The 16,637-nt window shown below is 41.5% G+C and overlaps 1 protein-coding gene across 1 annotated transcript in view; it reads right to left on the reverse strand.

Moving 5' to 3' along the window:
- Window positions 1–8,152: 8,152 nt before the first annotated feature.
- b4galt5 (UDP-Gal:betaGlcNAc beta 1,4- galactosyltransferase, polypeptide 5) overlaps window positions 8,153–16,637 on the reverse strand; it is an 81,179-nt gene continuing 72,694 nt past the window's right edge. The window contains exon 9 of the mRNA XM_080764376.1: window positions 8,153–15,998. Within this exon, the coding sequence (XP_080620502.1) occupies window positions 15,851–15,998 (148 nt within the window). The 3' untranslated portion in view covers window positions 8,153–15,850. The remainder of the gene's footprint in view (window positions 15,999–16,637) is intronic.

The following is a 16,637-nucleotide window of genomic DNA, read 5'->3' on the forward strand; positions in this document are numbered from 1 at the left end:
TATAATGCAATCTGTCTTTAAAAATGTAAAAAAATCTAAGTACCGAAATAAACTATTCATTCATTCATTCAATGTGCTGCTGTCACAGTCTCAAAGGGCCATACAGGCCCACATTTAGCAACGGAAGCAAAACAACTCAGCCTGTCCTTTAGTACCGCAGTGGTTCTCAAACGTGTTTGACGTCTGTATAGCACTTTTCCTGATTTCTGGACCCAAGCCCCTTTACTTTCAAACATTCTGCATAGAAACCGGCAAGAGAAAACTAAAGCTGGAATATGGGGTCTTTTATTTCTCCATTTTTTTTTCTCAGACTTCTTTTTTTGATGGGAGCTATAGCCCCTCCTTTACACAGGTTTAATGTTTGTCTTTAGTTCAAAGTGTTTTTAGTAAACGCATGAAGGGAAAATGTATAATGTGTCGTTTACGTCATATTGTCTCTTTATTGTTTTTTTGTTTTTATTCAAAAGTTTTCTTTTTTTTTACACCAAATAATAATGAATAAATGAACACAAATCAAACATCCATGAAAACAAAAACAGAAGAAAGAAAAACAAAAAACACAACATAAACGCACAGACGCAAATGTAAACAGAAAAACAGCTTGACATAACTACAATAGTACAGCATTTTTCAAGTTGAGTGTAAGGCACTAGGCAGGAAAAGAGCAGGAGACATGACTCACAATACACTTCAGATATATGAAAGCATTTTTACAGACACAACAACCACTACATGACACTTTTACAGACCCAAAAACCTCTACACATACACAGAAACACCCAACTACAATATCACAGAAATCCATCTAAGTATGAAACTTTCCAATTTTTAATTGTAACCTTGCAGTCATTTCTTCCATTATATAAACCTGCTTCAGTCTCTGCTTCCATTGGGTTATAGCAGGTGGCTTTATTTCCTTCCAATTTACTGTTATCATTTTCTTAGCAATCAGTAAAAGTATCCTTAAAATGTAACTCCAATCACGCACCTCCTCTGGTATAATTTCAAGCAGACATATAACTAACTCATGACCAAAAGGAATATTCAACCCTAAACATTTTTTGATTTCCTTATTAACATTTTTCCAAAACCTTGAAATTATTGGACAGTCCCAAAAAATGTGTGTATGGTCCCCGATTTCATTGTCTCTTTATTGTTAATGGCGTTTAATGTTTTTGTTGGCACCGTTCACCATTACATCACCTAATCAACATGAGTTAGTCTTTAATATATTAGTGCCCCTCACTTCACACGTGTGTGATTCTTTTTATAGAATATGGTGTCTTGATAGTTCAACCCCTCAAGCTGTACTACAATGCTTTTTACATTTTTATATATATAATATTAAGATGTTAAAGAGGTTTAGTGTGTCGGTGGGTTTTATATAGAAGCATACCTAACAAATAAAAATGATTATCAAGAGCTTGTGACAAAATAATTAATTGGAAAACAGCCAGGTCATTTTGTCTACATTTCCTGAAAATGAACATTGGACATACAAGGTTTCCACCCGACAGCGACCATAAAGGAGTGAAAGAATTACAGTTAGTGGCTCCAGAGCTATATTTATTAACTGCAGTTAACAGCATTAACAACCTGCATAACATTTCAGTAAATCCAGTTTTGCTGACGTTAATGGCAAAACAGATTATACATAAATGACTATATTGATGATAAATTAAACTGCCCATGACAAATGCATATGTACAGGAGCAGAGCATGCAGCAACTAATATTATAGAACTGAATGGCTCAGCGAAATGCATTGTCTCTCTCTCTCTCTCTCTCTCTCTCTCTCTCTCTCTCTCTCTCTCTCTCTCTCTCTCTGTCCTTTTTGCAAGTGCGAATGTATTGATCCTGACTCATACAAACACACACATTGTACACATGCACACACAAAACAACACATGCTTTGCAGACACACAATACACTGAAATAAACGCACACATTGCACACACATGCACAAAAAACAACAACATATGCCATGCAGACACTGAGACACATTAGCCTGAAATAATGCACTAGTAATGTAGCCTACACCAGCCCATGAAAATATGTAAGGCATTGTAACTATCCTTGATTGATTGATTGAACATTCGGAACATTCAGCTTTCTATACAGGCAACAATACTACATACAGGATGTTCAGGCGGACCACGGCCACATCACTCTGACTCTGATAATGGATAAACAAACCAGATAAGCCCACATACAGTATAGGCATGTCATAAACAAACCAGATAAGCCCACGTACAGTATAGGCATGTCATAAACAAACCAGATAAGCCCACGTACAGTATAGGCATGTCATAAACAAACCAGATAAGCCCACATACAGTATAGGCATGTCACTATGACTCCATAAACAAACCCCCATGCCCATATTTAGGCATATATCCAGTTGTCCAGAGCCACAGACTGAAATATATGGCCATATATGGATGGAAGGATGCCACTCACAAGAGGCGTGGACTGGAGTCAAAGGAGTGAGCCGATTGCTACACCTGGGGGCAGGCCAGCCGGGGGAACACGTTAGACAAATCTTTTTTTTTCTTTTGTGGAACAATCATTTTAGGGAAGCTTTCAACTTTAATGGAGAATTTAGAAATGTCAGGGCCAGTGGTAGAGCATTCCGCTGAGTTGTGGCTGCATAGTAGAATGCATTTTTACCCTTGAGTGACTCGAGGGACAAGGGCAGAGGCACTCCCTCTGGTGAAGGGCCTACTGGGCCCGGTTTCCCAAAGGACACATGGTATGAGAGGTATGGTGTTGCACATGCTCAGATGCCCTCTAGGCCGCACACAGAAGCCTGTGAACATAGACATTTCGTGCATAGATGTGCCACGCAATGGTAGGCCTCAGGTCTACCATTCTGAAATTTAATTTAATAATATTTGGACTGCTGGACAGCTGACACTGACAATATATATATTTATATATATATAAAAAATTGAGTAAAGAGAGCCTATACTGTCAGCTGTCCAGCAGTCCAAATATTATTAAATTAAATTTCAGAATGGTAGACCTGAGTCCTGAGGCCTACCATACCAGGCCTCAAGCCTGAGGCATTGCGTGGCAATGGACAGAATGTCTATGTTCACAACTTCTGTGTGCTGCCTAGAGGGCATCTGAGCATGTGCAACACCATACCTCTTACACCATGTGTCCTTTGGGAAACCGGGCCTCATCAATATCTGGAGACTCAGGTAGTTTGACAGCCAGGTGTACTTGGGAACTGTTATCTTGAAAACCAGACGGATGCTGTGTAGAGAGCTGGGAACTCTGTTAGGATGGCCATGCAGCACTCACTTTCTATCCACTGTTTACATTTATGAGTCTGACTATCAATCTATTGTTTATTTGGCACTCACTCAAGGTTATATAGGTAGAAGCAGTGAAATGTAAGGTGTGGCAAGACTATGCTAACAACAGCTAATACAATATATGCAAAATAAGAACAGAACAATGTTAAATTGTAATAATCAACTAAGAAGAACAAGGAAATAGGATAAGATACATTAAGAGACCACAAATAAACATTTAAAATAGTCCAAGGTTCCTGTTCAGTGATGGAAGAAGTAATCTTTGTTTTATTTTAGTCAAAGTAGCAATGCCACAATAAAATAATACTAAAAGTAAAAAAGCAATGACACAATGCCATTTTTGAATAGGTACAAAGTACAAATAGTTTTATACTAAAAACATTCAAATGTTTGTATAGTTCAAGTATAAAGTATTGATGTAAATACTCAAGTAAAGTAAATGTACCTCCAAAATTGGAGGTGGATTTACTTAACGTAAATGTAGGCCTACTTATCATCTCTGTGGGGTGCAAACCTCGTATGTCCAAAACGAAAACGAAAAAGAAAAAACAGCAAAAGTTGCAGATCTACAAGCCGTGGCACTCACAACAATGCAACATGTTCTGAGTTGATTGCCGTACAAAACTAAAGAAAAACCAGAAAATATCACTTACGTTGATGTTTCACTGGTTAGCACATACAAGGTCCATGAGGTTTGGCATTTATTCTTCTGAAAGAAATTACTTGATCTTCCTGGTCAGATTTTTAAGTAATCTTAAAATCCAGAATGTGGCTATAACTAATCCAGAATCTAACTTCATTACATGAACCGTATAGCGGCGATATCCTGAGGCGAACATTTGGAAAAATACTGGTTTAAGTTCAATGAAGGATTGATTGATTGATTGATTGATTGATTGACTGACTGATGTTTTATATGCTTATACATAACATCACCATATATGTGTTCATATCTGTCCATAACAAAGCTATGTATTCCATGTTCATTGTGTTGTTTGTTGTTGCGGCTGGGGAGACACACTGCAAAATATAATCAATATATTCATACAATACATTCATACAATTTCAATGTGCTAGAGCAGTGGTTCCCAAACCTTTTCATGTCAAGGACCCCCAAATTGACACTAATTATCCCGCGGACCCCCATTTGAAAAGATATGCGAGGGACCCCATAAGAGAATATTTTTTTTACGTTTCTAGTAGTGATTCTCAACTAGTTTAATTTCAAGGACCCCCAGTTTGACATGCATTAGTCTACGGACGGACCCCCATTTAATGGCATTTCTATCTCTGGGACCCCAAATTTATATTGTAAAATCAATGTTATATAATTTAACTCTGAGAGTGTACAAATGGAGCCAAATGGACCCGTTATAGGGTCCATCTGACTGAGAGTGTACAAATGGAGTTACACACCCATAAGGGTCCATTTGGTTCCAAACTATCATTTAGCTGGGGACCCCCTGGAACTCCCTCAGGTACCCCTGGGGGTCCCCGGACCCCACTTTGGGAACTACTGTGCCAGAGGAGTAAAACATCAAAGAACAACATGGTGTATTGTGAAACGGACCTGTTACAACTCCACTAATAGATGCCATAGGTCAAGCTGCTATATCTATAGCTAGCTCTTCATGGGGGACTTAAGGTAACAATGGAGATAATAGACTTGAGGCTTGAAGGTGACCCAGATAATTACAAATGAGTCCTTTCCCCCATGCAGGTTTTAACTAAGTGATATACTTGAACTCGTTGACACACTAACTTATTTTGGAAGCCGGTTGTGTAAGCTTGAACTTGTTTGCGCAGGCTTCTCTGTCAGCCACGTACGGCACTCCCATTAGGTCCCCTCATTCAGCCACGTACGGCACTCCCATTAGGTCCCCTCATTCCCGACACTTAACGTTTCCTGCTCAGTGCTAACATAATGACATTACGGGCTGCTTGTCCTGCTGGACAAGTGGACAAACAGACTCTCTCTCTCTCTATCCGAGACAGGCGACACAGAGAGAGAGAGAGAGAGAGCGGGGGAGAGAGAGAGAGAGAGAGGCCGCAATTGATTGCATGTGAAGTGACCTCTTGATCTTGAAGCCACTTGGCCACACTCATTCTAGCTCTCTCCCTGTTTCCAGATGTGTTAATTACTTAAAGGGGACTACCACTCATTTTCAGTATTGAACTATTATGGCATGAATATACCTTAGAGCTGTTGTGTGGAAATAAGAAAAGTCCCCCCCCTTCTTGCCTAGAACTGGAGAATTGATTGTTGGGGTCATGTGATCAGACAGTGACATACGGAAGCTGTCTTAATTTGCCTCATTCACTCGAATAGAATCTCAATTCCAACTGAAATAACTCTGCCCGTGTGTGTGTGTGTGTTCACCATACTGCCTGCCTCTCCATGCTGTCAATGGCTCTGGACATCCCCAACAAGCAGAGTCATTGTCTCGTGCTCAGGATGTGTGCCCCACACACAGACACACACACACACACACACACACACACACACACACACACACACACACACACACACACACACACACACACACACACACACACACACACACACACACACACACACACACACATTTCAGTTGGAAGTGAGGTTCTCCATTCTAGTGAAGGAGGCAGACATGTGTGGGTGTCACACAAGCGCACGCTTTGCTAGCTGTCGGCTGCATTGTTTGTCCAGGAGTGGTTTTTAGAGGGGCGTCTCTGTCCCTGATGATGACGATGATGATGATGAAGGAACAGACACAGCCTTGCTCTCTGAAGCAGAGAGCTGAGTGCTAGAGAACACAGGCCTTAATTCACTGCCCCTTGTTCTGCGGCGAATATTAGGCAAAGATCTACAATCTTGCAACCTTCCATGTTGCCGTGCTTGTAGACTAGCTGGCTATATTTTGGCAAAGTGATTTGGTGTAGAGGTAGGGGAGAAAAAAGGATGGGACCCAGCAGACCCAGTATAGAGAGTGAGTGTGAATGTGAGTGTGACTGTGAGTGTGCATGCATTCGTGAGTTGAGTGAAAAACTTTTTGGAATTTGGAGTAGCAAAGCAGCCACTTCCTAACACAAGACTTTGGTATGCTAACACCAGTGTGTCTTATAGCTGCCAAAAACCTCCCCAGAGGGAAGCTCTTATCTGAAATCTTTGCTTCTGATGCTTAGATGGGTGGGTTGGGGCCGGGGGGGGGGTCCGCAGTGAAATAAATGCATATCATTTTCATCATTATCATATCATCATCGGTTGAGAACCACTGCCTTATGGGTCTGTGTACGCTCTCAGAGTTCTGGGAGTCCTTGGAAGTAAAAAATGGTCCTCTCACGAATCAGGATTGGCATCGGACCCAGAAACCCAGGAACCTCTGGCATCTGTTCGGGCCGGAGTACTGTTATTGTACAATAGTGCGTTGCTGTGAGCTTTAATCATAAAAAGGTCTTATAATACTGTCAAATAGTGTGACTGGATCTCGTCTTACACAGCAGCTAATGAGCTGCCTGGTGGACGTTTTGTTATCGAAGTGAAGTCTAACCATAAAGGTCTCCTAAACCAAAGCGTACGTAGGCTCTGGTTCTGTAAACAGGCTATTATTCTCAAGTTTTCAAACAACAGATGGAGTCCGGTAAACGATGAATGGGCAGGGTCAGTTTCAGGGAAGTGTTGCAGTGTTGCACACTCACAACACTTAAGCCATTAAGACGCACAAAAAAAAAAGAAGGAAAAAAACGTATCTGCGTGAAGTAGGTGGTCACCTTTTTAGGAGACCGGAAACAGGTTGGAGTCTTAATTCCAATGTAAGAGTGAACGTGAACACAGCTTCTGTACCATTCTTTAGCCCCATGGTCACTCGACTAAATATTGGACCCTCGGTCGTAAGCCACACAATCTTCCCAAGATGTTCATATATACTGGCTTTTTTCAGAGAGCCAAATCAGGAGAAAACCTACTTAGTTTTTGACCTTTCTCTGTCCCAGTAACGCACTCTCGTGCAAGATCTAGCACCAGTAAACGTTTACAGGACGCTTGCGATATCTGCCACTGGATGCACTTAGGGGACCACTGTGTATCTTTTCTCCTCTAGTGGCTCCAATTGGGACGGTCTATCGTTCTAATCAATCTGGCATCTTTTTTAAGATATTCTTTTTGCGGGCTTACACCTTTTATTGGTTTGTGAAGGGACAGACAGTAGGCTGACAGGAAACGGGAGAGAGATGGGGGGATGACATGCAGTAAAGGCCGTGTCGGGCTCGGGAGTCGAACCCGCGGCACACTGCGAGTGGATTTACCAGTCGGGTGCCCAGACGGTTACGCCACCGCCTGGGCTCAATCTAGCATCTTTGACTTACGGGCATACGTTAGTCCGACTTACCAATAGTCCGACTGTACGTGCGGCTGGTTAAGACTCAACCGTGGCTCTGACATACGTGGCCGGTTAAGACTTGGTCTGCTATTTTTTTTTTTTATCGAAGAACTACTTACATAGAAACATAGCTTTTTCAGAAAACTGTCAGGATGTAGAAGACTTTTTTTTTAAATCTGATCTCAGGCCTACAGTAAATGGGTTAAGCCCCTCCAAATGATCTAGAATCAATTTACACAGCATGCTGTTCAAACAGATTCATTGTTTACCTTGTATCCCATAGTTACAATGTGCAGATTGTTATTTTGATAGTAGGTATATATTGCCTTGGTTTACTTGTGATCCTAGTTTAGGTACCACTGTCTCTTTGCATTTGTATGTGTTGACCTTGCTTAATGTAATGTCTCCCTGGATAAGAGTGTCTCATTGTAATTGTAACAAAACACAGGCAGGAGTGTGACAGATCAGTATCTTTTCAAGTTTCTGTTTTTTTTATTGGTGCACTTTGAACAATAACAATGATGGTATAAAAGAAAGTCTCCGTCTTACAAATTTCAATAATCAAAAGATAATATGCCAAATACACAGATTACACATAAGGCTGACATCAAGTTTTTTAACAAGTGGCTTCAAATGGCTTCAATTCAAGGAGATTCAACGTCATCTCCTTACAATCAGAGAGAGAAGATAATATTTTAAATGTATTCATCTGTATCTTTTTTTGTTTTTGTTTTTTTTGTCCTTTGTATTGGGTTTTTCGTACAAAAAAGAATGGGTTCCATCTGTATAGATTTGGGGGTGAGTTGTGTTTGCTGGTATGTATGGGTGGGGGGGGGGGGGGTGTCCGTTTGATTCTGGGTATGATTGTAAGCAGTGGTGTTTGGCTGACAGCGCTCTCTCTATCTCTCTCTCTCTACAATCAATCTATACAGCATTGGTTCCTCAAACGGGTACATTTCAAGGACCCTCATGAAACTGCACGAATACATCCTTTCTGACGTTTTTTCGTTGTTGCCGGAAATAGACGTAATATTTACATTTTGACGTCATTCAGAACATCCGATAGCTTTTACTCCGAGCGCTCCTCCTACAAACCACGGATGTCCTGACCGTCCGACCTACAGTTCGGAAAGCCCTTTCAATCTTTTCCGATGTCACAATAAGGAGCTTGTATGGACCTAAACTTATTTAGAGTTTATAGTCCTGTCAGAATTAATTTGGAATTCCCACTTAAGGAACCCTAAGGGTTCCCTGAACCCCGCTTTGAGAACTGCCGATCTACAGTGTTTTATTTTTGTATTTACTTAAGCCTTCATATTAACCTTACCTGTCACCACCACCACCCATGAAACCTGCCAGCTAATCGACAATAACCGTTACTATCAAAGAAACATGTCACTGTCGGCGATACCAGTACCACTACCGATGAGACCTCTCTTACTATCGCTGATAACGATCAATGATATACCCGTCACTATCAATAGCCACTATAGCCAGATTCCAATACTCAGACGTCCAATCCATGTGAGCGTTGGCATTTAGCTGAGGAGACACTATATCAATGACACATCACAAACGAGGCCAATTGAACTTAATATGAAGAGCGGTGCCTTTGCCTTCCCTTAAGTTGCAACAACATGCATGTCAAGAACGGCCTCAAATATTATTTCAACAAAAAAAAACATTGTTATTTTTGTATGACAAAAGCAGGCTACAATTTATAGTTTGTCGTATGTCTGTGTCGCGTACCGAACATAGCCGATCTACAAGCCTACTTGTCGATCAACTATGTTGGATGTGCGACACCGTCGTACGATGACGCATAAATTAGGCATTATACTCCTGACATTCAGGCTAACAACAAGCTGTTACAGTAGCTTGAAAAATCAGTTCTTGAGGGCAAGCCACACCAGCATAAATTAAGAATTGTGACGGGAATTCAAGCAGACTATCTGACAATATCCCAAATGGTAAAACAAACAAATCAAACAAAAAAAGGGTTTAGCAGTGATGTAAAGCATCATTGTAGCCGTGTAAACTACACCAGCACTTAACTGGATAAAGCCCCAACTTATATACTTTGTCTCACGATGGCGTTGCACATCGAACATAGCCAAGCTCGCGAACAACGTGCCACGTTTGAGCTTGTAAATCAGCTCGAAGAGCGCCATGTTCGGTGTGCCACACCGCCGTACGCCAGAGCATAGATCGGGTATAAGTGGCACAGGCATTATCCCCAGCCAAAACCACTCCAAAAAGCCTTGTTCGTTAAGCTAGCATCAGTAGTGATTTGACTTTTTATCGAACCTCTAAAACACTACACACGACAATATTTACAATGGTCAATATCTTCTTGATATGCAATTTTTTTTTCTTCAATTTAAATAGATTTAGCTTGTATATATACAGTATATATATATATATCTAAAATAAAAACTTCAGTGGAAAACAAAAAAACTAAACAAATAAATTAACAAGCTTTTAAGGCTGTCTTGTCTTGTCAGGGAACCTGGAGTAAACTAGTCCCCGTCATTTAGACTCGACATAATAATGGATCAGAATGGGCGATGTCGTTGTATAGCAGGGGAAAGCCTCGACTATGCAACGCACACAGCGGCCATCCCCTGGCCGGCTGGCCGATAGGTCAGGTCAGGGCTGGAGCGATTTATAAAACAGGATTCCGAGATGCAGCCGGCTAGCGCTTATCTACAATAAAAACAAAAACAGAGCCCATTTCCTGCTGCTGATAAAAACATGGGAACACTAAGCTTGTCGTTTTATAGACACGAAACCCCCCCACTGCTCTCCATATGCGCTTAGGTGTTGAAACCGTTGACTCTGCGGCGTTGACGTATAGAGTCAGATACTGACTGAAGGCCTACAGTTCAGTAGCTACGACAGCCGGAGGAACGGTCCCAAAAATGTCAAAAATGTTTCATATCGTGGGAAAGTCCAAGATCTTATCATCTTATTATCATAGATTGAATCTACGATAATAAGATGAGATGATTGATTGAATCTAATAGATTACAGATTGAATCTAATAGATTCCAGATTGAATCTAATAGATTCCAGATTGAATCCAATAGATTCAATCAACAGCTCATACCTTATTATCATAGATTCAATCAACAGCTCATGGGAATCAAAACTCCCAGTATGAGAAGATTCCTCAGATGTCTACCTGCAATCATGAATGAATTCCTTAAAACATCACAATACGCAATTTCTTTGACGATTAGGTTTTTAAATTAATTTGTGTTATATTCCTTATGACCTTTTCCACGACGTTAAATATTTTTGACATGCACCTGTTAAATCTCTCCTCCATCGTGTCGTCCTGTCTATAATCTGACCGCCACCCGTTTGGCTTGGATTTTCTGTCCATCTATAGCTTCTTAATTTACAGGCGATGATAAAAAAAAACAAAAAAAAAAACAGATCATGTACAGTCTATCACATCGTGTTCAGGAACTAGAGTGGGACCTGCGAGGTGTCAGTATCCTCAGACAGGTCTTATACAAATCAGTGCTAGAAAACAAAATGAAAGTAAAAACAGATTTGATAAAATCTAATAACTTGCAGAGGACCGACAACAGACCTCCTTTGAACAACTATAGGCAGGTTTAGGCCATTTCAATCAAACACACTTGGAAGAGAGAACCGTTAACAAACAAAGCCACATTTATGCTCCGTCGACCCGAGGTAATGGAAACGGCCGTCCTACAAGTGCGGGTCAGCGGTTTCCCGGTGCACGTGAACACCTCGTGCGACGACAAGAGTGCGAATCGGGGCTTAAGTGGCTGTACTGCACGACTTTCACTAGGCACCTCCAAAGGTAATTGGCTAAGAGGTAAACATGTGCTTCTGGTTGTCATAATGAACCCATTCAACACTTCCGATTGGTCAGAGAAAACATTTACGTCCGCGCGCGCGCGCCAAAGAGCATGACAAATCAATTAGCTAACGCGCAGGCTGCAAATCTCGAAGACACTGCCTGTCATTTAAAAAGGGTGCTGTTACGTTAAGTGATATATTTTGTGGTTGAAATAAAAAGGCTTATTGTTGAAACGTTACAGCTCTATATTCCGATCGTAATCATTGCTTTATAGTAGTTTTGTTCAGTAACAGGGTTCTCCGCATATTTCTAGGTTGGTAGTAAACGGAACATAATGGACATTTTCAGGTCAGGACACCAATTTAATCACATCAGGAGAGAACTCATACAGGATAAACAAGCTAAATTGGAAGTGATGATAAGAATAGCAGAAATGGAAATAGCAGAAATGGAATTGGAAACACTAGTAGGTAACCTCCTAATTGGATGAAATTGTTATCCCCGCCTGAAAAAGTTTTCGGGGAAATCCCCCGTTACTGAATAAAAGTCTATAACAATGATTGCGATCAGAATATAGAGCTATTTATTTATCTATCTACTTCTAACAAATGTTATCACTTACCCCCTTTATCAGATACAGATAGTACAATGTTGGGATTGGTTCTCGTTAGCACAAAGCGATATATTCTCCCTCTAGAGTAGTTTCCGGAGGGTTAAGCACCATATTGATTATCAATTCATATAACGGGAGATGCATAGCGAAAGATGTTGTGTCCTTCTCTTCCAGTGGTTGTCAAACAAAATGGGTTCGTCGACCGCGTCTATTCAGTGGTTTTTTTAATACACGCCAGGCTATGGATGGGTGCCATTTCATTCCATGGGAGCATCCATTCACCACGTTGTGAATGTCGGAGCGAAAGAGGGAGTCGCCGTGCAAACGGAATGACGTGGAACGATCGTTCCAAGCCATTCCACACACACACACACACACACACACACGCACACACACGCACGCACGGCAAAAAAAACCCTCTACAATCTCCAAACAAATAGAAACTACAAATTTCAGTGCATCTGATCTAACACAGTCAAAACAAAAACAAAAGAAATCACAGAAAATATTCCATAAAAGATCAAATAAATAAAATGTAAGGAGGAACCAGCCTCGCTCAATGTATTCTTATTTCAGCATGGGAACACAACATAAACAGTTAGTTTATATAAACTGCCACATCTCACCCCCCTTAAAGAACCGTCTCAAAAAAAAAAAAAATGCATACAAGGCGATTTGTGTGAAATGAATCGGGTCCTCCAGCTATACGACTAGGGCTCAGAGATGTTAACGCTAGAGGGTTTTGTGTAAATCTTTACAAGAACTGCGTTCTTTTTTTAATGGAATTGTGACTTAGGCTTACCGCTCGGTTAGATAAACACTGCTATCCCTCCAGATACTGTTCAGTGCATGTTGTGATGAGCCTCCTAACTCCCATTAGATACAATATTGACCACGTTCACGCAAGATGGCCACGTTAGACACCCCCTTCAAGTGGTTCTCAAACGTATGTCAAGGACCCCCAAAATTGATACATATTTGGCCCACGGACCCCCACGAGAGAAATTCTATTTTAAAAATGTCTAAATTGAGCTTGTATATCTGCTATTTCTGAATAGCCAACGTATAAATGGATAATGTGGTTAAAATGATTGTGCCTTTCTGTGTGGAGTTTGCATGTTCTCCCCGTGTCCCCTAGGGTAGATACCCTCACAAAAACATGCCGTAATCCTGGTCTCTAAAACTACCTCCCCCCTGGCCAGCCGGGGCGCCTGATGGAGGGGAAAGGAACTGGTCGGAAAATAACGTGTCCCTTCCACGCGCTACGTCCGGCCGGGGAAATTCCCCTCTGTCAGGTGAAAAGAAGCAGCTTGGACTCCTCATGCATAGAAGGAGGCATGAGGTCAGTCCGCTGCCCCCCCAGGTTGGCAGAGGAAGTGTAGCGCCCAGGATTACATTAGATAATTGGCACTGGGTGAAAAGAAAAACTGGGTTACAAAATCGTGGGATAAATTTTTTAGAGATTGTGTTTGAGAACCAATACGCCTATAGAACTGGAAAAAGGTGGCCTAATGGATATCAAACTCTGAACATTTGAAATGTGAGAATCACTGCGCTAAAATAGTTTTCTCCAAGGATGGCTGCGGAAGAGGAGTGCTTGCACGAGCCACTAGGCGAGCCAGTGTCCCATGGCCAGCAGCTAGCCAAAATAAGCCCTCCGCTAATCACAGGCCAAGTGTTCCTCAACCACCCTGGGACAAAACTAAAATGACACCGCAATAAGGCAGTATAGGGCCACAGTCATTCACCCACATTAGCCAGCAAGCATGATTAAGCCTAAGGCTAAGTCTGTGGCCTCTTGGGGCGTCACCAAGACTTATCTAGTTTTGCTTTCCAAATAATGTTTGTGACAGGGACGGCTAACACACGAGAGGCAAACCTAGGTCACACGGAAGGAAGTGAGACCATGTCACAGCATCCCACAACTACCGCTCAACAGTATGACGCCTTAAAAAAAGCCCAATTCAGCACAAATTAGGTTCGACGTCAAGCATTCTCCACCTCAGACACTCTGAGGTGGAAAATCCCGATGAGTAGTCAAAGACGTGGGAACCAATGAAAATCACATCGTAGCTTTTTTGTGGTGGTTATTGTTGTTGCCGTCTCTCACTCTCTCTTTCTATAGCCTTTAGGCATACAACATCATATGAGGTGAGTTCTAGAGGGAATCCGTCACAGTTTCTTGGAACTTCTTGAAGGACAATGACAATAAGAACAGGTTACTGTACCTACAAGGCCATTTGCATAGCTCTCCCTCACTTGTTTACACACATTTACACGTATACAGTATACACACACGCACGCACGCAAAAGCAAACGGAGGCAAAAGACAGACAGAGACGGAGACTCATACACACTTCTGACTGGTCTGGGAGGGCATGTTTGCTTTAGGCAAAGGTGTGTCCATTTGCGAGGTTTGCATACACAGAGCATCCAATCCTCTCCGATCAGGGTCCAATTCAGCACCCGTGCTGCTGTGTGTGTGTGTGTGTGTGTGTGTGTGTGTGTGTGTGTGTGTGTGCGCACTGAGCTCTCCTGTGACATAATACAGCTTATTGCTAATATTCATTATGATTGTTGCTCTAGAACTGTACAGCCATTCCCCAAGCAGCCAAAAACAGCCGAGATGCAGTTAATGCAACACAAGACGTTCAGAGCCTTCTTTTTTTCCTTTAAACCACATTAACCCTGAATAGCAGAGCTACAAGCTCAACGACGTTTGCCGATTTTGTTTTTGAATATTATTTTAGCATCCCATACTGTATGTGGGCGAAGCCAAAATAACAATCTACCAGTTGTGTAGCATTAAGGTGTGTAGAGCGGCTATTCTTTCTATTCGTCATGTGACGAAAGCAAATAGGGGCTTCAGTGGTTAACTAGCATGTGTAGCAACAGTTATATATAAAAAAAAATGTAGTTGTTGATATTTGGTAAGGATGCTAATATTACTCTTAAATTTAACATAGTATTTTTTTTACATGTATAACATTGAAACACATCACGCGTCTCTTTCCTCTGTCCGGTATATCTTCAGCAGTTGTAGATTTTGGCATTTGTATACTTTTACTGCAGAACCAGCTGCAGGATCTACGCAATGTTAAAGTCACTGTGTTTCGTGTGTGCATGCAGGTTTTAACTGGGTTACTGCATTGGTGAAAACATCATTAGTGCAAGAGCAAAACTAAAATAAAAGCCTCACAGACCACAACAGCGCGAAAAGTGTCTATGCCTGTGTGTGTGTGTGTGTGTGTGTGTGTGTGTGTTTATATATAGTATGTGTGTTATATAGCCTATTCGTGTCGCTAGGACTGAGAAAAGATTGTGGACTTAATAGTTGACTGAATTAGCAAATGCATGACTGACTGAATGAATGCTAAAGGCCAAACTGGTGCGAAAAGGCATGTGGAGACCAAAGCCCAGATGAGAGGCGGAGCAATGGATCATGGCACAAATGAGTGCAACATTTATCCTTTTAAATCTCTACGTTTTTTTTTTTTTAGTTTTTTTTTTACCAAACCTATCTCCTGTGTGTCTATTGGATTTTTTGTTTTTTGTTTTTTGCATACAAAGCAAAACAAAAAGTAGCCTACAGATCAAACTGAAAAAGTCCAAAGCACTGCTGCTACGACTTGGTGAGAGTTATGGCTGACGACGTCCCCCCAGAGGACTTCAATTCCCAGGAGGCCTTGGGGCGGCCTGTTTTTGTTGTGCCTTCATGGTCAGTAGTCGGCGATAGGGGCGAGGTTCCTGTTGAGGATCACCGAGACATTAGTGTAGAGAGGCCTCCTGGACACCAGGGGGGAGTAGTTCAGGTTGTTGAGACCGTCCAGGCTTTGCCTCTCCTTCGAGTGACGTAATAGAGTATACCTGCGGGAGGGAAAAATCAGAAATACAAATATGAGACAGACGAAAACTAATTGCAAATATCTGACGGGAACAACTCATTGCACGGTATTGGAATCGGTGTTATTTAACCACTTACACAGCTGTGTGAATAAAATGATATCTGTATGGTAGAGTATGTTAACACTTCTGACGCTAAAGACGTGTCCACACGTCCCGGTTTTGGGGGGAAATGGAAGGTGGGGCTTTTCAGAGTAAAATCTGCCTCATCTGCTTGACACTCTAGCACCTTTTATTCTGAAAAAGTCCACGGAAAAAAAGTGTATATACAATATAACTTGGGGTGGTTCTATTTGTTCTCTCTGCTCTTCTATTGAGACATTTAGATCTTTCTCACCTCCTGAGGTGTTTATACATAACTTGAACCATAAACACATTGTTAGTCCCAGCTCCTTTGTTCCCTCACCAAACCTCTTTGCCCAAAAATAGCTGATCTATAAGCTCACAACGCACATTATGAGGTTGTAGATCGCCTATGTTCGTCTATTATGACAAGCTCATAGGATAGGGATGCTAGGGTTCACGTGTTTTAAGTATGTGTAGCACAGCGAACATGATCGGAATGTATCCCCCCCCATGCATATATCACATGCAAAGTCTTTA

This window comes from Protomyctophum bolini (genome assembly GCF_963924005.1).
Source record: "Protomyctophum bolini genome assembly, chromosome: 5".
In the NCBI taxonomy this organism is placed as follows: Eukaryota; Metazoa; Chordata; class Actinopteri; order Myctophiformes; family Myctophidae; genus Protomyctophum; species Protomyctophum bolini.